This window comes from Belonocnema kinseyi, chromosome 1, assembly GCF_010883055.1.
Source record: "Belonocnema kinseyi isolate 2016_QV_RU_SX_M_011 chromosome 1, B_treatae_v1, whole genome shotgun sequence".
NCBI lineage: Eukaryota > Metazoa > Arthropoda > Insecta > Hymenoptera > Cynipidae > Belonocnema > Belonocnema kinseyi.
The window spans coordinates 111,097,835-111,124,055 of NC_046657.1; the positions used below are offsets into that span (position 1 = coordinate 111,097,835).

The 26,221-nt window shown below is 26.1% G+C and overlaps 1 protein-coding gene across 11 annotated transcripts in view; it reads right to left on the minus strand.

Moving 5' to 3' along the window:
• LOC117178043 (CLIP-associating protein 1-A) overlaps nucleotides 1–26,221 on the minus strand; it is a 139,464-nt gene that overhangs the window by 14,589 nt on the left and 98,654 nt on the right. For 9 of the 11 annotated variants that reach the window (XM_033369749.1, XM_033369511.1, XM_033369663.1 and 6 more), the window contains 9 exons: nucleotides 23,768–23,878; nucleotides 20,800–20,895; nucleotides 18,806–18,986; nucleotides 15,608–15,842; nucleotides 11,282–11,347; nucleotides 7,716–8,047; nucleotides 5,247–5,550; nucleotides 1,083–1,261; nucleotides 831–969 (listed from right to left, as the gene is read on the minus strand). In XM_033369749.1, coding sequence (XP_033225640.1) covers nucleotides 831–969; nucleotides 1,083–1,261; nucleotides 5,247–5,550; nucleotides 7,716–8,047; nucleotides 11,282–11,347; nucleotides 15,608–15,842; nucleotides 18,806–18,986; nucleotides 20,800–20,895; nucleotides 23,768–23,878 — 1,643 coding nt within the window. The remainder of the gene's footprint in view (nucleotides 1–830; nucleotides 970–1,082; nucleotides 1,262–5,246; nucleotides 5,551–7,715; nucleotides 8,048–11,281; nucleotides 11,348–15,607; nucleotides 15,843–18,805; nucleotides 18,987–20,799; nucleotides 20,896–23,767; nucleotides 23,879–26,221) is intronic. The other 2 variants (XM_033369595.1, XM_033369990.1) reach the window with 1 other exon arrangement.

Consider the following 26,221-nt stretch of genomic DNA (forward strand, 5'->3'; position numbering starts at 1 on the left):
GTTGTTGAAAATACATTTACATAATTGAGAATCATTGAAATACTGTGAAATAGATGAATGAAAAAATGTAATTTTTGATTTTCCATTATTTCTTTATGCTGTCAAAATTTGAATTTTGAATTTTTTAAGAAAATTCAAAAAGTTGTTCTGATCTTCTTGTAGGGCATTCAAGAAGCAACATTTTTCTTCTCATGACTTTTTTTCATATCGTGCGTTGTTTGGCTTAAAATGCTCATTTTCGTGTTTTTGGAATTTTGTAAATGCTATGGTAAATTTTGGCTTTATAAAAAAAAGTCGTTAAGATAAATTGTTTGTCTGTTTGAATACTATGAATATTCGTATAGAAAATTTTTGAATTTTGAAAAAAAGTGGCTAACGAACTTGACCTTTATTCTAGGACAATCCAATCTCTCAATTCTTTCGAAAGTAAACGTGCTAACAAACTAAAAATCTAGACACACAGACAGGCAGATACATTCGTAAAAACCTGTTTTTCGGATTCAGGGGGTCTCAGAACGTGGACATTTGACAAAAACTGTAAAAATTAATTTAAGGTTCTCGTGAAAGATTCAAAAAAACGTTCAGGTTTTCAAGTTTAAAAAAAATGCAAGGATAATTTCAGGTTTCCAAGGTCGCTGAATACCCTGTTAAAGTAAAGATACAGTGACCTTAGCGGAAAATTGTCAGAAAAAAGTGTATTTAGAGTTTTTTGTTTGTTGAAATAGTAGGAAAATAGTGCGATCGCTAAAAAAAAGTTGGAAATAGTGTCGTGAGTCCGAGGCCTGTTGTAAGATTTTTACAAAAAATGAAGAAAAGGTTGATTGTCATACCGAATTCGTTAAAGTGAGAGACTCAATTCTTTCCTCCACGTCTGCCATGTTGCTAATTCCACTGTCTTTGCTCGTCGTTGCTCTTTCTAAACGTTCAAAGCCATAATTCTGGATTTCCGCAGTTGTGCGCCTTAAAGATCTATTTACAATAAATAAAAATTATTTACAATAAAAACCATTTTACAAATTAAAATTAGTCAAATAAACATATCTTAGAATAAAGAAAAAAACCAAAGAAAATGAAAAACGAACTTGTAAACTTCTTCTGGATTAAGATGGTCGTCTCCAGAATCAACTTCGCTTCTTACTCCTGGCTGCAGCCTCCTAGCGGGCGAATGGGGAACCCTCGGAGGTGGAGTGCTCGGGGATGACGGATTGCTCGTTCCTGATGATCTTCTCAAGTGATTTTGTACCAGAGGCAACGCAGCTTCCTAAAAAAGCACAAAAAAAGGAGTAAAAATATTGGTTAATCCACATTAAAATAAAGTAACTTTATTGGGAACGGTTCTTGACTATTTCGCCACCTGCTGCCGAAAACTAGAACTAGAAGAAGTAGGTACAATTTTAAAGATGTATTTTTATTTGGCATACAAATTATTTTCGATTGTTTTGTGAAGTTTAAAACAATAATTGAATACTAAAAATAAAAGATCAGATTTTTAAATAAAAATATAAAATATAAATTCCATCTAAAAACCCTTTGTTTCCCATAACGACTTATTTTTAGTTCGTAATAAATACTTTAAAACTAAAAGAAGAAAAAAACGTCAAAACACTTTAATACAGAAATTAAAATGCATCTTTAAAATCGTAGCTACTCTTTCTAGTTCGGATTTCTGTCGCCAGGTGACAGTTTAACCATTCCCAATATTGTCAGGGCTCAGATTCACTTCAGAGGTCAAAAATAGTGCCAATAGTGGAATGAATTTTGAAAAAAAAGCAAAATAGTGGTATGAAGGTTCAGGTTGTCTACTTAAATTCAAATATTTTGCACAGTTTTAAATAATCGACACGGAATTTCTATACACTTTCGCGAGTTCATTATAAATAATTTTTTTTTCAGTTTCCAGAAGATTGAATTAATATACATAATTTAGAAAGATTGTTTACATTAATAAATATTGTTAAATATATTTGTACAATCGATTGATTAAATAATTAAATAATAGTAAAAAAATAATTAATCATTTCATGAATTTGTCTCTGAAGTTCATAAAAGTGAATAATAATTCAAACGGAATTTTATATCAAATTCTTCTTACATGAAATTCTGTGCATATTCAGGTGGCATGAACGTGGGTGTAATATTAAATTCAATTAGAACTGAAAAAATTCCTGCATTTTCAAGTAAAAATATTGCATTTTCAACAAGATAGATTGATTCTTAACCAAATAGTTGAATTTTAAACCAAGACGATAAGTATTCTACCAAAAAATACGATTTTATAACAAACTACATGAATTCTCAACCAAATAGTTAAATTTTCAGGTAAAAAAATTAATTTTCCCCACAAAAAAAAGGTTCAACTAACGTGATGAATTTTCAACTAAAATCATGAATTTTCTACTGGAATAGATGCATTTCAAACCTAAAAGATGGATTATTATGAAAAGAGTTTAACTTTCAATCAATCAGGTTTATTTCCAACCTCAAAGTTGAATTTTCAACTAAACTGATGAATATTTAACTGGAATACTACGATATTCAACCAAAAAGATACATTTTTATGCAATAAAATGAATTCTCTTCCAAAGAAAGAGGTTTTTTTTTCGACAAAATATATTAATTTTCAACTAAAAAATGCTGATTTTAAAGTTTTTTCTCCTTTTTTACGGTAAATAATCAAATAACCGTCTGCTATAAAATGTAAAAAATGAAACATTTAATTTTTGTATTGGCCAACAATTTTAAAGAAAGTAAAATCATAAATAGACTCTAATTTTGTGCGCACATAAGTCTTCTTTTTGAATACTTGGATATCCAAAGAAAAATATGAATTTTTAAACAATAATATTAATTCCCTTCCAAAGGAGATTTTTTAAAATTAAAATACATAAATTTTAAACTAAAAAAGACTAATTTTTTAAGCAAATAGTTGAATTTTGAAATCTTTGGGATTTGTGACATCTTTCTCAAATCTTTCTGACATCTTTAAAAATATTAAAAATATTTTTCTAGTATTTGGTAACATAAATGGTATAGCTGTATTTATTATTGTTTATTGTTCATTTATTATCAGTTATGTACAATTTGTATTTAGTATAATATTATTATTCTATGCACAAAGTGATACATTCAATATTTAACATCTAGAGAAAAAAGGATCCACCGCTTATGTGAAAATTTGCATTTTTCTGAGATCAGAAGTTTAATTTCCGGTTATTACTGTGATTCAGGGTGGCCATTTTTTTTACATTTTTGTCTCCCGGGTTTCTCCCGGTGAATATTCGTGATTTCCCCCGGTTTATAAAAAAAATTAACTTTCCTTGCAAAACCAACGGTTTTTTCACATATATTATAAAGTGCGGAAGTCGATAAATGTCAGCAAAACCTTTTCGCAAGAAATTGACTGATTTTTAAATCATATAATAAGAAGAATAATGAAATTGTTGTGTCTCTGAATTTATATTTACTAACATGAAAATATGCAAATTTAAAAATTCATTATTAAACCAATTTTTTAATATAAGGTTTTAAATATTTTTGAAATAATAGTTAAGAATTTCGAATTGCAAGCTCTTGAAATTTTTAAAAATCTACCAACGATTTTGGACAATTTAAATAGAAAAAGGAGTTTAATTGTATAATTTCTAAGTCGAAGCGCAAATAATTAAAGAATTGTTATTTGTTTTGGAGAATTACGAAATTAGAATGATGCTAGATTAAAAACTTAAAAATATGACAATGTATAAACGTTAAAAATTGTATATTTGAGATTGAAATTTTGGAAATTGGATAGTTTAAAATAAAGAGTAATTGAAAGTGTATTCTTTATAATTAAAAGTGGTCAAAATAAATAATTAAAGACTTTTAAATTTTAATGATTTGAATTAAAAGCGATTAAAATTTGACAATATAATATTGGAAACTAAATTGAATCTTTAAAATGCCAAGCTTCTGATATTCTAGAATTTTAAATTGTCATGACATAATAAAATTACAAGCTAACATTAAAACTGATTAGAAAACGTTCTCTAAAATGAAAAATGAATTAAATTATTTAAAATAAAAACCTTTTTAAATATATAATAATTTTAAATCGGAAACGTTAAAAATCAAAAAATGTATACTCCCAAACGTTGAAACTTAAACGAATGAAAACTTCATTTAAAACTGAACAAAATTTTAGTCACCAAAAATTGTGTTATTAAAACTTTTTTATACTCAAACACTTTAAAATTTCAATTGTAAGCAAATTGTTCAATATTGTAAGCAAATTAAAATCGCTTGAAAATTAATAATTTTCAAATTGCTAATAATACTTTTCAAAATTTAACCAATTCAATTTTAATTGAAATTTCAACCTTAAAAAGGAAAAAATTAAGAATGTAGTGTTGTTAATAAAAATTCAGAAATCTAAAATTGTAGCTACTTACAATACCGAGAGTGTCCTTTTACTGATGCATCAATTTCAGATAGATTAATTTTCATCGTTTTTTATTTTAAACTCAATTAAAATTTTTTTTATTTCAAATCTTTCTTTAGAATTATCATTCATTCTACAAATTTTCAAACTAAGAATCGGAGAATTTTAAGATCTTAAATATAAAATTAGAAATTAAGATAAAGAATACAAAGCAATATTGTTATGTAATGATTTCATTTTTGAAAATGTACAGTTTCATGCTTTTCAATCAAAGTAATCTTTATATTTACATCCAAAATTATTAAATTCAAAACTAACATCAAGGCCTTTAATATAAAATTTCGAAATATTTAATAGCAAAATGGTCCTAAAATTTTGAATATTTGAATTTGAAACAACAATATATTGAAATAAAAAATTCCAAACCTCCACAAATTAATATACAAATATATTATTAGTAAGTATCATATGTAGTATCGAGTGACATTTAAAAGGACTGGATAGTTTTTTTTTTTTACTAAAAGATATAATTTTTTTCAAATCAAAAGTCATTGTTACTTTCACCATTAAAAATTGCAGGATTTCAAATAATGCGAGAAACATTGTAAGCCTTTAAAGTTTAATTATTCTAAACACTTTAAAAATGATATAATTTCTAGTTGGGAACTTTCAAGAATTGCAAAATGCTCAATTTATGAAATACGGGAAATCTGCAGGTGTGTTATTTCTCTCCCGGCTTTATCTCGGTTCTCCCGGGTTGGTGCCCACCCTGGTGATTACTGGACTGAGTGTGAGCCCTGTACTCATTCCATTAAAATGTCCTACTAACCTGGTAATATTTTGGCAATTCAGAAAGAATCATGGTAACTTGTGAGGGATTTAAATTATACAATGCGATAACAGTGCTCTGAGCGTGCCTCCTGACGTCCTGACTTTTGACGTCATTCGTCCAGTCAATCAGACGAGCGAGGGCCGTTCCCGCCGAACTGGTCAACGCCGATGGCTCCGAGGTTTCTGTGATTTGGGTGATGAAGGTCAAGGTGGCGACCTTCACGCGGGAATTTGGCGTTTGAGTCGGATCCGTCAAAAAACGCATCACTGCCGGTAGCAGTTGTTCTCCAGTAAAGCAGTCTCTAAACAAATAAAATGTAATTATTTGCAGGGTGTCCAGCGATTTCTAGCAACAAAATTTAAGGCCTTTTCCAAGTTTTCTTTTTTTTTTTACAACAAAAAATCAAAAGCTGTTTGTTATACTGGTAGAAGATGAAACATTATATTTTTTTATTGGTCAACAAGTTCGAAGGAATGCAGAATCATGAATAAATAAATTCTTAATTTTTTGCGAACATAAGTCGTCTTTGTGAAATTCTTGCGAATATCTTTAAATCTTTGTAAAGTGTTTGAGATCATTCACATTGTTTTAATCACTTTGAATTCTTTGAAATCTTTTAAAGTTTTTAAGATCTTTGTGAAATCTTTAAAAAAATTGTAAAATATTTGAAATATTTATGAAATATTTGCGACATATTACTTTAATCCTTGTTTGTGAAAACTTTTGTCTTCATTTAAAAGCATTGAAATCTTTTGAAATCTTCTAATATTTCTTGAAATCTTTTTAAATTGTTTAAAACCTATGAAATATTCTGAAAGCTCCAATATCTTTTAAAAATTTTAAATTCTTGAAATCTTTTGAAATCCTTATAAATTCTTTGAAATACTTATGAAATCTTTCCCACATCTTTTGTATTTATTAGAACTCACTGAAATATTTGAAACTTTTGTGAAATATTTGGTAATTTTATAGAAAAAATGTGAACTCGTTTAAAATCTTGGAAATGCTTTGAATTTTGGCGTACTGTACTTTTTTTTGAAATCTTTCAAATTCTTTAAATCTTTTGAAATCCTTATGGATTCTTTGAAATATTTGTGAAATATTTCTTAGATCTTTTGTATTCATTTTAAATAATTGAAATATTGTAAATCGTTGTGAATCTTTTGAAATAAACTAAAAAATTTGAAATTATTAAAAATCTTTTAAATGTTTTGAAATATTCTGAAAGTTTTAAAATCTTTGCGAAATGTTCAAAATCAATGTAAAATCTTTGAAATCTTTTGAATTCTTCTAAACATATTTGAAATCTTTAAAATTCTTGGAAATATTTTAAATCTGATGTTAAATCTAATGTTAAAATCCCTTTCTGAAAACTTTGAAATTGACATCTTTATGAAATTTTTATGAAATCTTTGAAATAATTGTGAAAGTTTTGAAAGCTTTGTAAAATCTTTGAAGTTTTTTTGAAATCTTTATGAAATCTTTCTTTAATCTTTATTTGTGAAAACTGCTGTGTTTCTTTGAAATAATTGCATTATTTTGAAATCTCAAATTTATTTGAACCTTGTGAAAATATTAAAAATCTTTGAAATCTGGTGTAATTATACCATTTTTGAAATCTTTAAAATCCTTGACATCTTCTGAAATCCTTATGAATTCTTTGAAAAAATATTTGTGAAATTTTTTGTATTAATTTAAATTAATTGAAATATTTGGAAACTTTGTGAAATATTTTTAAATCTTCTAAAATATTTTGAAGTCGTTTAAAATCCTTGAAATCTTTTGAAATTTTAAAAATCTTTGTGAAATATTCTAAATCTTTCGGAAATCTTTGAATTCTTGTCTGCACGCTTTTTTCAATTCCTTGAATCCTTTTAAAGCCTTCGAAATCCGTGAACTCTTTTTAAAATGTTCAAAATTCTTTCAAATATTTTTAAAACTTTGAAATAATTTGAAATTCTTAGAATTATTTTGTAAAAAGGGTATACTTTAAAATTCTATATTATTGAAGAAGAAATTAAAAGCTTACAGAATTATTCATAATGTTCATTTTAATCTATAAAATAATTAGTACAATCTACAAAAAGTGCCCTGAAACCTCTCAATTCATTCTGCATATCATATTATTAAAGAATGCATATCATATATGAAGAAAAAATAAGTTATATCTTTGTAAAAAAAAAACTTTTCAATACCAAGATTTCTTCAAAACGAGATATTTATTTCATAACAGATTACAAGATTTAAATTATTCTTTACATTTCAATAAAATAACCATTTTAAAAGCAAAACAAAAATTTAAGTTCAAGCTTCTCGTGAAAAATTCAATGAGATTTCCAGGTTTTCAAGGTTTAAAAAAATTCAAGGAGAATTACAGGTTTTCAAGAACGCTGGACGCCCTGATTTAGAATAATTGGATATTAAAAACCAAATGTTTTGAATTTGAAGAGAGTAAAAAAAACTCACCTTATGATATCCAAAGTCTTGTGAATTTTCGCCTGGACAGATCCAAGCAAATCAGTTCCAAGTTTGTTGAGAAGCCTGGCGCAGAGAACGTAAAGCCAGTCTCCCAAATCTTCCTTATGCGTCACAATTAATTCATTGAGTGTGTCCAAAAAGAGACTAAATACTTTTGTGTGAGAATCCATAAACATTTTTGAAAAAATATCGGTTATTTTGCGCAATTCCGAGCCTGAAAGGGTTTGTCCGTTGGAAAGAAAATATTGAAGGCCGACCAAACCTTCCTTCCTGTCACTCCAGTGCTTGCGACTGCAGTTTTCTATGATTTCTTTAATGTCCTGATAGAGAAAAAAGAAAAGAAAACTTGAGCCTCAAGAATAAGAGAAGGGAATTAGATGATTGTGTAAAATATAATATATAATATAAATATAAACTCCAGATTAGAAAGCATACAACTTGAAACTCTTCGAAATTAAATTCAAAACACGGGGAATATTTTTGAAGTAACTGAAAACCATGAAAGCTTGAAAATGCTTTGTTTTTTATTTTTAATATGCTGATATAGTTTTACATACAGGAAGAGATTGAAGATTTTAAACATTCAAATACTAAAGTCTAAAAAAAAGCAATGCAAATTATATAAAATAAATGGAATTTTAAAGCAGAGTTTGAAGCGCACAATATCAAATTTATTTTTATTTCTAATAATTATGAATAAAAAATAAAATTTTTGGGTACTTCTTACGAAAAGACATGGATTGCAAAAATTGAATAATAAAAAATAAAAAAGAGCATAAAAATAACTCAAAATTTATTTCTTATTTTTTGAAGTATAGAAATAATAAAATATTAAGTATAAAAGTATGCGAATGTAAATTTTGAAAGAATGCATATTTTCAAAAAGTAGATGAATGTTTGTCATTCAATTTTAAGAAAAATCATGAGTTGTAGCATCATTTTATGGAACTTAAGACTTAAGGGAATAACATGGAATTTTATGGTAGTATATTTTATTAGTTCACACTCAAATTTAATATAATTTGTATCATGAAATTTTTCGAAACTGACCTTATGAATTATCGTAGAATATTCTGAAATATCACAGAATTTCATGGAAAATCATCGATTTAAACTGGGTGTCTCATTACACTGAATCTTATGGAATATCATGGAATTTCAAAGACTTTAATGGGATTTCATGGAATTTTATAGTTTTTTAATAGATATTTTCTCGTTTAACTGAATCTTATGGAATATCATGAAATGTCATCGATTTTAATTTAATTTTGTGGAATTTTAAAGATTATAAATAAATTTGTTCTCATTTAACTGAATGTGATGGAATTTCATAGAATATCAAGGAATTTCTTTGACTTTCGTTAAATTTTATTCTTTTTAAATCTATTTTTTCTCGTTCAATTAAATCTGAATGAAATATCGTGGAATTTTTAGAATACAACGGAATTTCGTGAAATATAGATTTTAATTGGATTTCGTGGAATTGTACAGTGCTTTACTAGCATTTTTGTTATCTAACTGAATCTTACGGAAGAGCATGTCATTTAATGTAATATCACGGAATTTCATAGACAAAGACATTAGTAGGATTTCGTGGAATTTTATAGGTATTAAATTCTACTTTTTATCGTTTAAATGAATCTTATGGAATATCATGGAATTTTTTTAAATTTCACAAACTTTAACTGGATTTTGTGGAATTTTATAGTTTATAAATATATTTTTTCTCCTTTAAGTAGATATTATGAAATATCGTGAAATTTTCTGGAATATCATACATTTTAATTGGATTTAGCGGAATCGCATAGTTTAATCTTATGGAATATCATGGAATTAAAAAAATGTATATACTTTAATTGGATCTCGTGGAATTTAATAGTTTATAATTACATTTTTTCTCGTTTAAGTGGATATCATGAAATATCATGCAATTTCCTAGAATATCACCGAATTTCATGGAATATCATACATTTTAATTGAATAGTGGATTTGCATAGTTTAATCTTATGGAATATCATGGAATTTTTTTTTAAATTTCATATACTTTAATTGTATCTCGTGGAATTTTATAGTTTATAAACACAATTTTTCTCGTTTAAGTGAATATTATGAAATATCAGGGAATTTCATGGAATATCATAGATTTTAATTGGATTTAGTAGAATTGCATAGTTTTTTAATACCGGTTTTTTTCATCTAACTAAATATATTATGGAATTTCATGGAATTTTTCAACATTTTATACACTTTAATTGGATCTCGTGGTATGTTATAGTTTATATAAATACATTTTTTCTCATTTAAGTGAATATTATGAAATATCGTGCAATTCCCTAGAATAATACGGAATTTCATGGAATATCATACATTTTAATTGATCGATCGAAATTAATAACCAAATTTTATGGAATTTAATAGAATATCACGTAATTTCATAGATTTTAATAGGATTTCGTTGAATTCTATAATTTTTAAATCTATTTTTTTTTCTCGTTTAATTGAATCGTGATAAAATATCGTGAAATATACATTTTAATTAGATTTTGTAGAATTGTATAGTTATTTAATAGTATTTTTTCTCATACAACTGATTCTTATGGAATATAATGGCATTTTATGGCAAATCACGGAAGTTCATAGACATTAATAGGATTTCGCGGAATTTGCTAATTCTTTAATAACGTTCTTTGTCATCTAACTGAACCTTGTGGAATATCATGGAATTTTATGGCATATAGCGAAATTTCATAGACACCAATAGAATTTTGTGGAATTTTATAATGGTTCTTTAATAGAATTTTTTCTCATTTAACTGCATATAATGGAATATCACGAAATTTCATGATATGTCATAAATTTTAACTGGATTTCGTGGAATGTTATAATTCTTTGATAGAATATTTTCTCATTTAACTGAATCTTATGGAATATCATACAAATTTCTGGAATATCACGGAATTTCATAAACTTTAATAGGATTTCGTGAAATTTTATAGTAGATTTTGATTAAATATAACCTAATCTTATAGAAAATCACCAAATATCGACAAATTTTGATACTTTAGTTTTAAAAAAATCATATTAATTATTTGTTATGGGATTTGATGGAATTTCAAGAAAATCTACAGGATTTTAAGGAATATTATAAAATATCATGGAATGTCTGGAGGTCTTGATGGCTGAATTTTTAGTAACATGAGACGTAACAGAATTTGATAGAATTTCATTGAATTTACATTGATCTTATGGACCTTCAATTTGATTTCAATCTTATGGTTTTAGAAAATAAAAAATAGCATGCAATCTAAGGGTCTGTCATGAAACTCTATTGACTTTCGCGGAATTTCAAGGAATATCATAGATATTATATTAAAACACACACACACACACAAACGTAAAATGAAAATATTAGAATACATCTGAGGAATTTGAAATCGTGTGATTAGAGAAAAAGCAGATTTTAATTATTAGGAGTGCGTCAATCATGTGCGAATTAGAAAAATTTCGCGACTCGTAACACCAAAAAATTTGCAATTTATTGAATTGAAACAAACCTTGGGGATAGATTGATCCCACAAATCTCGGTAGAGTCTCTGTTGCGAGCCGCTCCACGAGAATGACTAACGGGTACGGATGACAAGACGACAATGACATGGGCGCATCGATTAGTCCAAACCAAAAAAATTCGCCGCAACAAAAATAAAAAGAAAAAATCAAACATGCATTAACTACATTGTCGTGGAGAGGATGCTCGATTACAGGGTGTCTACTTAAACCCTGGAAAAAAATTTCCTGACAACTCCAGGTTTTTTGCAGGTATAACTTTTCATCGTACGGAGTCATTCAAGTATTTCACATTTTTTAAAACAAGTTTATTATAGAAAATGTTTTTTTTTAGTCTTTGTAAATATATAGATGGGTTTTTCATTTGAGAAAGTAACTTAATTAAATGATTAGTAATTTCTTAATGGCACAAGTTTATAGAGGTTCAATTAATATATTTTATTTAGAAAGGTTTAAAAGAAATAATCATAAATAAATTGTTGAATTTTTACTTAAAGACCATGAATTTGAATAATAATTGAAATAAATTTGCATTTTATCTTCCTATACTTCAAATTCAGTGCATGTTTAAGTGACATTAATTTGTATACTATACTAAATGCAATTTATTTTACAATTCAAATGATGCATCCTTAATTACAATAGTTGAATTTTCAAAGAAGATTAATTTTCTACCAAAAAAAGACGATTTTCAACCAATTACATGAATTTTCATCAAATAGATGAATTTTTAGCTGAAAAAAAAATTTGTCCAGTATATAGTTAAATTTTGAAACGAAAAAGACCAATTTTCAACCAAGAATAGAATTTTTTAATTTTCATTTAAAAAATCGATTATCAACCAATAAAAAAAAAGAATTTTCAATAAAATAGTTAAATTTTCAACCGAAGTGCTAAATTTTAAACTAAAATGATGAGTATGCAACTGGGACAGTTGAATTTCATATAAAAAGATGAATTTTCAATTATTTTCAATTTTCAATTAAAACAAAATTAAATTTGAACATCAAAAAATCTGATTTGCACAAGAATACTTGACTTTAAACCACATAGTTAAATTTTGAACTGAAAAAGATCAATTTTCAATCAAAAACGGAATAGTTAAATTCTCAGATCAAAAAGTTAATGCTCAACCAAAGATATGAACATTCAACAGGAATATTTTAATTTTCAGTTAAAAAACTTAATTTTCAACAAAAAAACAAAACAATTTTCAACAAAATAGTTAAAATTTTATCCTGAGAGATGAATTTTCAATAAAAATGATGAATTTTTAAGCAAATAAATTAATTTTTGGCACAAGAGTTTAACTTTCAACCAAGTACTATAAAGTAATATGAAGCTACTTTCAGTAGACATCCTGCATTAAATTTATTAAATTAAAACAAACTCTTTTTTCTCAATCCTGATTGCTCTTAAAACTTTAAAAATTAAAAATTTTTTAAATGACGCGCAGAAAGTAAAAACAGGATATCTACTCAAACCATGGACAAAAATTCCCTGCCAATTCCAGGTTTTTTGCAGGTATCTCAAGATTTTTCCGCGAGTTCATTATACGTAAGGTTTTTTCGGTCTTTGTCAATATTTAAATGTGTAAAAATAGTAGTAATAATACGTAAAATTAAATAATTGGTTTTTTTTTTCGTTTAAGAAGATAGTTTGTATTATGTTTCATTTAGAAAGTTTTGAAATAAATTAATACTAAACAAATAATTGATCGTTTTTTAATTTATCCCTAAAAATCCATGAATTAAAATAATATTTGAAATAAAATTTGACCACATCAAATTCAATTTAAATTACTGTAAACTCCTAACTTTTCAAGTAAAAATATTACATTTTTAACATAAATGAATTTTTAACCAAACAATTGAATTTTCAACCAAAAATATAAATTTTCTACAAAAGACGACTTTTTCAAATAAAAAAGAGAAATTTTGAACTAAATAAAATAAATTTTAATAAATAAATGGAATAGTTGAATTTTCAGTTTAAAAAATTAATTTTAAACTTAAAAAAAAACGAATTTTCAATGAAATAGTTACATTTTCAATCAAAGTGATGAATTTTAAACTAAATGATCAATCTTTACTTGAAATAGTTGAATTTTCAACCAAAAATATGAGTTTTTAACAAATAAGATTAACTTTGAATCAGGTAGTTCAATTTTCAAAACCAAACTGTTGAATTTTCAACCAAAAAGATTATTTTTTACAAATAAGAACGAATTCTTAACAAAACATATGAATTTTCATAGACTTGAATTTTCCACTAAATAGATCCACTTTCAACCAAAAATAAAATTAGAAAAAAATTAGAAAAGACGAATTTTCAAACCAAAGACGAATTTTCTACAAAAAGGTTGAATTTTTTACTGAGAAAAGATTTTTCAGACAAGAAAGAGAAAAAATGTCAAACAAATTACTTTATTTTTAAGTTAAAAAGCCGAATTTTCTACAAAAAAGTTGAAATCTCCAACTGAAAATTTGAGTTTTTCACAAAAAAGTTAATTTTCAACCAAATAGTTGAATTTTCTACGAAAATAGTTGAATTTTTACACCAAAAAGACAAACTGTTGAATTTTAAATCCAAAAAGAAGAATTTTCTTTAAACCAGTTCAATTATCAACCTGAAAATATTAATTTTTAACAAAAAAGTTAAATTTCTATCAAATTAATTGAATTTTCAAATCGAAATAAGAATTTACAACTAAATTAATGAATTTTAAACCTAAAAAGGGGATAAAAAAAATAGTTCAATTTTTTGATCTTAAAATATCAATTTTCAATCAAAAGTTCAATTTCAACCAAATAGATGAATTTCTACCACAATAGTAGAATTTTCAACCCCCCAAAAAACTAGTTTTCAACTAATGTCATCCAGTAATATAAGTCTACTTATACAAATGAAAAAACATGGGTATTTAATTTTACATTGCGAATAAAACAAAAATTAAGCGCGTTCTAGAGAAAATTCCCTGACATTTCCAGGTTTTTTCAGATCTATTAAAAATCCCAGACAATTCCAGATTTTTCAGGCGAGTGGACACCCTGTAAAAAGGCTGCAGAATATTTCACTAAGGTCGTGAAAAGATGGAAAAGGAAATTTCATTCGAGGGAAGAAACTGGGTGGCTTCGAAATTCACAAATTTAAAACAAAACAAATGGCCAGTCTATTCAAATGCAGAAAAGTGGCAAGACTTTGATTCATTTTCGAAAATCATTTACCGCAAAATTGTGAAAACTGGGAAACTTTAGTAAATAGGAATAAATAAATTAAAATCTTTCGAAATTTCCTGGATAATTGCCCGAATCCATTTCAAATCAGACAGGGTCCTACACTCGTAATAGCAGAATCTCTCGGGGTTTTTCTGCAAAATTTTAAAATAGATTTTCTGAACAAACAACAAAAAATACCCTTTAAATTTTTTGCAATTTTTTTCTAACTTCTTTGATAATGAAGCTGTCTTGTCAGTTTGATGCTTGCTAAATAACTTTTGTAGCCAGGAGCATTCTTTTTTCTTACAATCGAATTTTTTACTTTTTCTTGGATACATTGAGATTAATTGAAGGCACTGCTTCTTGATTTTATCACGCTTTAGCACGAGAACTAAGATCTCGGAACCCCTGTTTTTAAAGCATAGGTATCGAATTTTATGCTTTCAGATCATAAAGGTTGGGACTTTAAGGCACATAAAAATTATATCTCTAAAATCACGCACTTCCATGAATTAATCTCTTAAAATTTCTCTCTGTGCGGCCTCAACAATTATTTTGCCCGCATGATGCTGATAAGATGCCTTTATTCTATTATTACAAACTTTCAAAAATATTTTCAAGAATAGAAAATGTTGGGGTTTCAAGAAATATTTTTTGTGTTTTCAAAATTTTAAGAAAAAAATATATATTTTCTTCAAAACCCCACATTCTTTTAGTCTTCCAAATATTTTTGAAAAGTTAAAAAAAAAAATTTCCGATAAATTTTGAAAGAAAACGATGAACGCTATTAGAATTAAAAATAAAATAATAAATATCTCAGTAGGTCAAAAGTTACATAGATGTTTAAAGAAAAAACTTCGGATTTGTTGAAAAACAAAGCAGAAAATTAAAATAGGCACAACTTTTTAGAAAAAATTCAGTTTGCAAATCGGAAAAATTCGTATCGTCTAATTTTCTATAAAAGAAAAAAAACATATTTCGTCCCCGAAAGATTCTACAATTTCAAGTGCAGGATCCTCCCTTATTTGAAATGGATTCGGCCTTGTAATTTTTGTTCTTTTTTAATAACGAATTATGAATAAAAGAGTAGAAACTGACGTCACTGGGTCGTCGGGAGCTGTCCAAACTATATTCCGAGCAAATGCTACTGGTCTCGCTATCGTCACTGTGATCGCCTTTTCCCTTTGGAGTTCTATTATAATTATCCATACTGTTAAAAGTAAGGGCATCTGCCAATGCAGATTCTGCTTCTCGTGACTGCTGGAGCATTTTCTGCGCCATAACTGGCCTCGAGGGTGGCCTATCAGTTGGCGACGAGTGCAGATTTCGTCCTCTGTTAATTAAATAAGAAAAATTTTTTAATTTTTTAAATTCAATTTTTTCATTATCAAAGGTGTTAAACGTAAAATTGATCAACTATTAATGTTTCTATGTTTAAAATTGACTCAAATGGAAATCTAACAATTCAAGGAAATTTAATTTAAATTCGACATTATTCAAGTGGAATTTTAGGCAATTTAAATTTAAATCCACTCATTGAAATTGATTTTTATTTCATTCAAATTAATTTCTAGTTGATTTCAATAGAAACCTAGAAATTCAAATAAAATTCCAGACAATTTTAGTTTATTTCTAGCGATTAAAATTAAAAATCGAGCAATTCAAAACACAATTCTAACAATTGAAATTGACTCAAATAGATTACCAGTAATTTAAACCAAATTATAGAACATTCAAGCGGAACTTTATTTAATATAAATTGAACTCTACCAATTCAAATATAATTGCAAACATTTCATCTCATTCGGATAGAATTCTAATAATGAAAGTTAATTTAAATAGAATTTTATAAAATTACTGTTGTTTCAAATAAAATTGTACCAATTCAAGTTCATAAACATTTAATTATGTTAATTTAAACAGAATTCTAGATGATTCCAGGTAAAATTCTGTTAAATTTTTATTGAATTCTAGTAATTAAAATAAAGCTCTAGAAATTAAGATAATTTAAATAGAATTACAGCAATTTAAACAGAATTATAGTGTTTTTTAATGGGGGATTCTAGTCAAATTATATGTAACCCTACCAATTCAATTTGAATTCTAGTTTAACCTTAGACTATAAAAATATAATTCAATGACAAATAAAATTCAAAAAATGGATTCAATCAGAATTCTAGTAAATTAGGTTACTTAAAATTAAATTCTAGAAATTCAAATCAATTCATATAGAATTCTGCCGATAAAAATAGAAATCTAGCAATTCAAATAGAATTCTAGCAGAACTATCCTGAATTCAAGTAGAATTCCACTTAATTTAAATTAAATTAATTTGAGTTGAATTCTATTTGATATCAATTTAACCCAAATGAAAATCTAGCAATTAAAATATAAATGCAGAAACTGAACTGAAAAATTAAATTCTAACAATTCAAACACAACTCTAGTTGACTTAAATGGAATTCTAGTAAATTTTCATTTAATTCCAGCCGTTAAAAGTGAGATCCTGCATTTAAAATAGAACTCCAAAAACTCGTAATCAGAATACTGGAAATCCGAATTAATTAAAAAAGAATTATAACAATTCAATTCAGAATTTTAGTTAATTCAAGTAGAATTCTAGACGATCTAAATGAATTCCAATTAAATTTCAGCAAAGTTAATTTAAATATATTTATATTAAGTGCTGCAAAATAAAAATTCTGTACTATTTCTTCAAATAGAATTTCAGTAATTGAATGTCAATTCTAACAATTCAAACCGAATTCTACTTGACTCAAGCGGAATTCTAATTAAGGTTAATTCAATTCTCGCGGTAATAAATGAAATTCTGCATTTGAAATAAAACTTTAACCACTCGAACGAATTTAACTAGAAAACAGGAAAGTCAAGTTTATTCAAAGAGAATTACAACAATTCAACTCATATTTTTTATTAATTCAAGCAGAATGCTAAATAATTTAAATTTCATTCTAACAATTCAAATTGAATTCTAAACAATCAAACAGAATTCTAGTTGAATCAAATGTAATTCTATTTAATCTTCATTTAATTATAGAAGTTACAATTGCAATTATGCCTTTCAAATAGAATTTTAAACACTCATATAAATTTAACTAGAATACTGAAAATTCAAGTTAATTAAAAAAGAATTATAGCAATTTAATCCAGAACTTTAGTTAATTTAACCATAATTCTAGACAATTTAAATTGAATTCTTGAAACTTCAGTTAATTTAAATCAAATTATAGTAAATTCTATCAAATAATAATTTTATTCGATTCAAATATGCAATCCAAATTGAATTTTATGAATTGAAGTGAATTCCAATCGAATTCGAGAAATAAAAATTAATTTCAATCGAATTATGGTAAATTCTGCAAAAAATTATATTTTATTCATTCAAGCAGAATTTCAGTAATTCAAATTAAATTGTAAACATTCACATGGAAGACTAACCTTCCAATCAGAATTCTAATGGACTCAAATGGGATTCTATTTAATTTGCACTTAATGCTAGCAGTTTTAATTAAAATTCTGCACTTCTAATAAAACTTCAACCACTCAAACCAATTTAACTAGAATACTGGAAATTCGAATTAATTCAAAAAGAATTATAGAAATTCTATCCAGAAATTTAGTCAATTCAAGTCGAATTCTTGCATTCTAACAGTCAACCATTAGAGTTATATCAAAAAGAATTATAACAATTGAATCAATTTTAGTTAATTCAAGTAGATTTGCAGACAGTTCAAATTTCATTCTAGCAATTCAAACTGAATTCTTTTACTTAAAATAAATTCCAGCAATTATAGTTAATTTAAATTGAATTACAGTCAGTTCTGCAAAATAAAAACTCAATTTCATTAATTCAAATAGAAGTTCAGCAATTCACGTTAATTCAAATTAAATTCTAACATCAATTTAGTTCCAAAATTTTAGTAAATTCAAGTGCATTTCTAGAAATTCTATAATATCTTACTTAATTCTAGCGGTTAACATAGAAATTTTGAATTTCAAATAGAATTTCAACCATTAAAATTAATTTAACTAGAATAAAGGAAATTCAAATTTAATTATTTTAATTCATGTTAATTCCAAATGAATACCATCAATTAACGTGAAGTTGAATTTTATTGCAATAAGTTCTGAGAAATAAATTCTATTCTACTTGTCCAATCCACTTAATTAAAAGGAAAATTTATCGAATTCAAATGGAATACCAGTAACTCAAGTTAATTCCAATAGAAAATTATACATCATAAATAATGAATTCGTTTATTTCATTTAACAAACCTTAATTTGGAACCGTAATTCCTATCGAGTCCAAAACGCTGCGGACTAGGTTCACGACTATTACTGGTACTTCCAATTCCATGACTCGACAATTTTCTTGGCCGAGGTACCAAAGATTCACCATCGCGGCTGTAAGTTGCGTAGCTAAGTCTCGATGATGGCGAACCCGATCTGCTACTCGCTGCTCGATTCAAAAATTATTATCTTTAAATATTGCTTAATCAATCAATGTAAAAAAAATCATTTGGAATAATCAAATTAATAATAAACGACCAGCAATCATTAGTCGCGCGAGGATTTTATTATTAGCAATCAAATTCTCAATAAAAACATTTCAGGGTTGCGTCAAAAAAAAGAAAAGAAAAAAACAGATCCTGCGGTAATTTTCCGATTAACAAAATTTTTTCCATTTGATTAAAATAAAAAAATTCTAAACCTAAAAAATTGGTTAAATTTAAATATTGAATACTTAACTATACCAGAAAACAAAGACGCGTGCGATTTGCGTAAATATTTAAATAAAAATTAATATTAACACAAAAATGAAGGACAATATTTTTAATAATTGATGAAAATTGATATCTTAAGACTTAGAATACATAATATTTTCGTACAATATACAAAATATCAAACCACTGCATTTTTGTTAAAAATACAAATTTCTAACAAAAAATACTAACATAACCTTTTATTGTTTAAAGATTGTAAATATTCTTTAACATCTAATGATTTTTTATTAACAATAGAAATTTTCGATGAAAAATCTTTTTTTTAAGTCATCGATTTAAGGTTGGAAAAAAGCTAAAATTGTAACAAATTTCTGAATTCAATGACTGAATAATACTCTAAAGAATAATAATGACCTGGAAAATCTTATAATTTTTCTCATTGAAAATATCAATTTTTGACGAAAAACACTAATACGCAACCCAAAATTTCTGATATTTCAATCCCATTCAATACAATTTAATTAATAAAAAATCTAATTTTCAACAAAATAGTTTAATTCTCAATTGAAAAGATGAATTCTAAACGAAAAATTTAAAACTACTTATTTTTGAAGTTTCTTTGTTTATTTGCTTTGAGATTATACAAATATAATTTTCCTAAGTTTCTATAGAAAATTCAAAAAGATTTTTCAACATTTCAAATATATAAAAAAATTATTTAGAAAATTTTTAAGAATTTTATTTTACAGAATTTTACAACATTTTAGGAAAAATTGGAGTTTAAGAATATTACCTTTTTAAAACTTAAAAACTCCTCAGTATCTTTTAAACTGACAAAAATGATTCTTAAAATCTTCCAGATTCGTTTGATTTTGGAATGTTTCGAATTCTTTTTAAATATAATATTGAAATAAATTTTGTAAAATAAAAAGTCACACAAATTTCCCCATAAATCTTGAAAAAAAGTACTCTCTTAAAACCTTTGAAAATGCTTAAAAGCTTCTGAAATTTTTGTTTTAATAAATATTCAAAAATCTGCATTTTGTTTTAAATTTGTTGAAATTTTCACAAGTTTTAAATTGTTTTTATATCTTTTTAAAACTTCTAAATATCTCTGAAACTTATTCGAATTCTTTCCAAAATTATGCACTCTTTTTTAAAATTATAAGAAATCATTTTAAATGTTTTAACACACATTTAAATATTTTCTAAAAATTATTGTTTCAAAATAAAAGATTAATTTAAAATATTTTCAAATTTTTACCATTTTTTGTTTAATTTAACTTTCTTTAAAAGTGTGAAAAAATGTAGAAATGATAGTTTGGTAAAAACATTTTAAGAACAGAATTGTTTTACAATAAAAAAAAACACTTACAATTGAAACTTTATCTTTATCAATTACGTTTAGAATCATTTACAAATTACAATTTAAATATCCTCTTATAGAAATAAATGTTGAGTATCAAAATCCTGATTTGGTTGCATCAAAGTAAATAAATGGATTCAAAGATTATCATTATTAATTATTCAATAATAATTACTTACGTTGAGACTGTGAAACTCCAGCAACTCTTGTTCTGGTTCTAGCTGATCTTTCTGGACTAGGGACCGCTGTATAATCAGGAGACTTACTTTGTCGAGCTGAGAAAAAAAAATGTATATTAAGAATTTCATTCAAGAAAAAATTCTGGATTATATAAAGTCCAACAAACCTCCTTGCTGGCCATGATCCTCTTTAGCAGCAAATATCAAATAGAATTTAGACCAGAATTGTAGAGAATAAAAATAGATAAGGGACCTTACTTAAATTACTTAATTTTGTTGTTGAAAATTTTGGTTGAACCACTTTGTTAAATCATTTCGTTTTAAATTCATATTTTAAGTTGAAATTTTATCTCATTGGTTGGATGCTTAAAGATTTTGTTGAAAACTCGTTTCTTTTTCGTTGAAAATTTAACTAAATTTTTAGTTTAAATTGATCTTTTTTTAATTGAAAATTCTTCTTTTTTGGTAACAAAATAATTTTCTTTATTTGAATGTTCACCTTTTTTGGGATAAAAATGCCACAGTTTCGTTTAAAATTAATGTTTTGCAGAAAATTCATTTTTCGGTTTGTGAATTCAATTTTTGTACAGAAAATTCGTCCTTGTAGTTTTAAAATTCACTTTTTCTGGATGCAATTTAATCTTTTTTGGTTGAATTCCACTCTTTTTAAAGAAATGAACTCTTTTTTGAAAAATCATCATTCATGACAGACGAGTTGTTTTAGTTATAACAAGTAAATAAATTTGAAAAGTTTAAATTGTATCAAATTTAATTCATAATGTAAATTTAAATAATTATGAGATTCGCCCCTCAAGCATTAAATCTACCAAAGATTTATAAATGAACAGTCCCTATGGGATAAAATAATGGTACTTAATGAAACTTTTTTCTCGCTAAAAGGATAACAAATTCAGGATAAGTTCATAATATTTCAAAACAATTCAAGTTAAATTTAAAAAATTCAAATGAATTGGAAAAAAATGTTAAAAATGAAAAAAAAATTCGAATGATATCCATGGAATTGAAATGAGCTTAAAGGAATTCAAGGGAAACGAGAAAATTTTGATAAAACTCATTTAAATTCAAGGTGATTAAAAAATTTTTTTAAATTAAAAACAATTTAAAACTATGAAAAAACTTCATTAAATTCAGTAACCTTAAAATAAACTTAGAAAAATTGAAGAGAATTCACTAGAATTTGATGAAATGCCTAAGATTTTAAGGTAAGGTTAAAAGACTTTAAAATCAATGCAATAAAAACTTTAAAAAATTGTTAAAAAAGCAATTGAATTAAGTAGAATTGAGTAAATTTAGAAGAATTAAAGTGAATTAAAAAAATTTAATACAATTCCAAAGAATTAAAAAGAGTTCAGGATAAATTAACCTTGAAAGGTTACCTTTGTAAATATTTTTTGCCTATTCTGTATTATTTCAACATCACTCATAATTTTTTTCAGCCAAAAATATTGTTTATTTGTAGGTGTTTCCTTTACGGGTTAATACGAATTCAGATTGAATTAAAAAAAATAATTTTTAATCTCTTCAAATCTTTGAAACCCTAATAATTTATAACCGAAAAAGTGACTAATAACTAAAAAATAATTTTAAAATAATACAAATGAATGGGAAATTTTTGTTTAAATATAAAAAATCCATTTTCTTCGGTAAAATTTTTTGACATTTCGTTAAGCTTCCGAAAATGGCAAGAAATTTGAAAAAATTCCTCGCGAATATTTGAAAGCCTTTGACCATTTTACAAGTTGATCTGCGAGAACAATTAAATAAAAACTTTTAACAAATTTTTTTAATCAATTGAATTGATTAGAACTAAGCAAATTCAGAAGAATTCAAATGAATTAGAAAAACTAAAAAAAAAAACTAAAAAAAAAAATAAAAGGATTCGGGATGAATTAAAGAGAATTCCAGGTTAATTCCAAATCTCTTCAAATCTTTAAAACCCTGAAAAAAGTACCTCACTTCTAGTGAATAAATTCTTTAAAATCCAATAAAATATTTGTAAATTCCTTGAAGTTTTATGTGGATCCTGTAAAAAATCGTTGCATATCCTCGGAAATTCTAGGAAATTGTTTTTTCCTACGATATTTCAAACGCTTTGAAATCCCTTCAAACTAATGAAATTAATAGAAAATTCCTTGGAACCTTTTAAAATTCCCTACAATATTTCAAATTAAAATCTCTTGAAAATGCCTCACAAGTTTTAAAAATACCATGAAATCTTAAGAGCCACTTCAAATTATTGAAATCTATTAGAAATTTCTCACGATCTTTAACCCTCAAACCGTACACTCCAACCTAGCATACGTAAACGGTACACTGGTGCGAATTGGTTTGTTTGCAATGTTAATATTAAATATTTAATATATTAAACATATAATAAACAACTAGCATATATCACACATATTTAACATATATATTTAATATATGTGGGGATAATCCCCTGCAGCAGTGTTTGCGTAAATGCCAACAAAAAAAAACTTCAGGGGCGAATACGCACCAGTGTACCCTTTGAGGGTTAAAAATACCCTGAATTGAATAGTGATTAACCCATGAGTTATTTTATTGAAAGAAAGTGACTAATGTGCCATTTTCTTTTCAAAAAGTAACTAAAAAGTTAAAGTAACTAAAAAACTCTTGAAAGCTTTGACCTTTTTATAAATTTTTTAAATTTTCATTATGGGCTGCAAATCGGGTACTTTAAAGTCCTCAACTGAATATAGGGTACAATATGCAAAACATATGTTACCTTAAATACGAAAAATTTCCATTAATTTTAAGTCCCATATTTTATTATTTTTGGAAATCAAAAGTTACGTTCAAGAGGGGGGGGGGGGTATTTATTATGGCATGTTAAAGAGGGAGGGTCGGAGTCATAGAGACCCAATAATCCACTACGTAATTTAAGTACGGTCACTAAAGTAAAAATAATTATAAAATCGAATAAACTTACGAAGAGTGGCTTTCTGCCGATTCATATTTGCGTACATCATCCTGGCTTTTGCTCTCTGAACCGCTTGGTGGTCTATGGCACTTGTTGATCTAACGCCTGGTGCGATTCGACCTTGAGGAATAGAAAAAATATACCAAATTTTGATTAGGAATTGAACCAAAAATAAATTAGAGGCACCATTACATCTACCACTTAGGGAATTTTAGTGGCGTGCGGAAAGAAAAGAGCTTTTGTACTTGTATTGTATTTGTGTACTAGGGTGCTCCACATATTTTTCTCGAATTTTCATACAAATTACCCGGAAATTTGTTCGAATCCACATAGAAATTATTTCATTTTTACTTTAAAAAAAAGAGAAAAATTTTTTGCGGTTTTTTAATGTTAATTATTTCTAATACGTAACATACTACTGTATACTGATAATTAGATATTTATATAAATTGTTTAAACCATTTATTATTATTGTTAATAATATTCTCTTAGAATAATGCTAGGAAAATTTCAGTTTTTTCTTAAATTTTAAACCATTTGTCTACTTTTCACTTAGAATAAGTTAATAATTAATTCAACATAGCAAAAAAATTTTTTTACATAAATTATTGTTTATAACTATCTTAATGAGGTGATAATAATACAAGTTAAAAAACATGCTAATTTGACGCTTTTTCCGAAATCTTTAGTTTTGCTTTAACTTTTTAGTTATAAAGAACTAATAAGTGAACCTCAACAAAAATAATTTTTTAAATAATATTGTATTTTTTTTCTCTTTTTCCAATGTTTTAAACAATTAATTTAAGACTTATTGCATTCAGGAAATTTCTTCCGGTACTCGGTTTTTATTCCAGAAAATATATTCACAAAAATGAAACAGCATGTTTAAAAAATTATCCTCTCTAATATTTATTTATTATTTGTTGATAACTAAAAAGTCAAAGTAAAATTAAAAATTTCAGAAAACAACGCAAATATTCTACCATTAAACAAAGGGAATTTTATTAACAATAATAATGTATTGTTTAAACAATTAAATTTGTTTTCTTGAATTAATTTTTACTTTAATTAAAAAGTGTACAAAAAGTTAAATTAAAAAAACTAACAATCTAATGTTAATATAGAAAAACCTAGCTATAAACATGAATAATTTTTTAAACAATTATTTTTGCTGAACTCGATTAAATATTAACTCACTCAAACTGAAAAGTGGAGACAAAGTTGAATTTTTTTTAAACCTGTGAGTTCCTATCTCTATTCTAAGAGAAAATTTCTCAAACAAATAATAAGTTGTTTAAACAATTGATGTGAATATCTAATAATTAGTATAAAAACCCATTTTTTCACTTATGGGTTTTTGTTGGGACCCTATAAATCAGACTTATGGATATGATATTTAAAAAGTAATATTTTATTTATATTCTATGGCCAATTGTGAAGAGGCATGTAGAGTTTCAATTCGATTCAGTTAATATTGATAAATCTGAATAAAATTTACCAAAAAAGTTTTTTCTAACGGAATAAACGTGTTAAACTGCATGGGGTTTCAGTCACCTTCAAATAACATTTTAAAAAAATTTATTTTTATGCGAATTCAAACAAAATTCCGGGCAATATGCATAAAAATTCGAAAAAAAAGCTTCCAATGCATTTTTGGACCACCCTATTTATACGTAGGCCAATCACAAGTACAAAGGTCTGCAGAAAAGGGTTACAAACTAAAGATTTAGTTCATTTTTTATCTACAAACGTGTGCGTGTGCTTCTCTCGAATATTCGAAGCTTCTAAAACTGAAATTTGTATCATCTACTTTTAAGGTTAAAAGTAGGACAATTTTTTGGATATTCGCAAAATATATTAAGAAAAGCTTCGAATATTTTCAACAAACTAGAGCGGTGTAGTACGTTTTTTGCATTATGGTTTACATTTTAGGCGTTGTTAAATTAAGATGCCTAAAATGACTGGTTTTAGCCACATCAAAATTGAGTGCAGTGTTTATAATAATAAATTAATAAATAATAATCAATCGAAAAATTAAACAATTATCAAATATTTCTAAAACCTTTCTAAAATTTGGGTACGTTTATTTTGAAAAAAGTCCTTTTATAAGGCTGCAGCGGGCCGCAGTTTTAACCTCAAAATTCAATTGTTTCATTTTACTCCATAAATACTAGCTATATTAACCTTTAGGGGATAGCATTTTATATGCTCACGGACTTCACGTTAGAAATCCGGGGTTTGATACCTGAGCCGGTACCTCTGGAAAGTTTTCTATGTACCTTTGCCGAGGTTCTGGTAGTTCGGATTCCACCTTAAGTTAAGCCCCCCCCCCATCATGCACTTGATTGCAACTCAGTCCATGAATGATGGATAAAACATGCTTCAGAAAGGTTTTAGAAATATTTCATCGATATCTACTTTTTCAATTTATTATTACTTATTCATTTATTATTTTATGGCAAG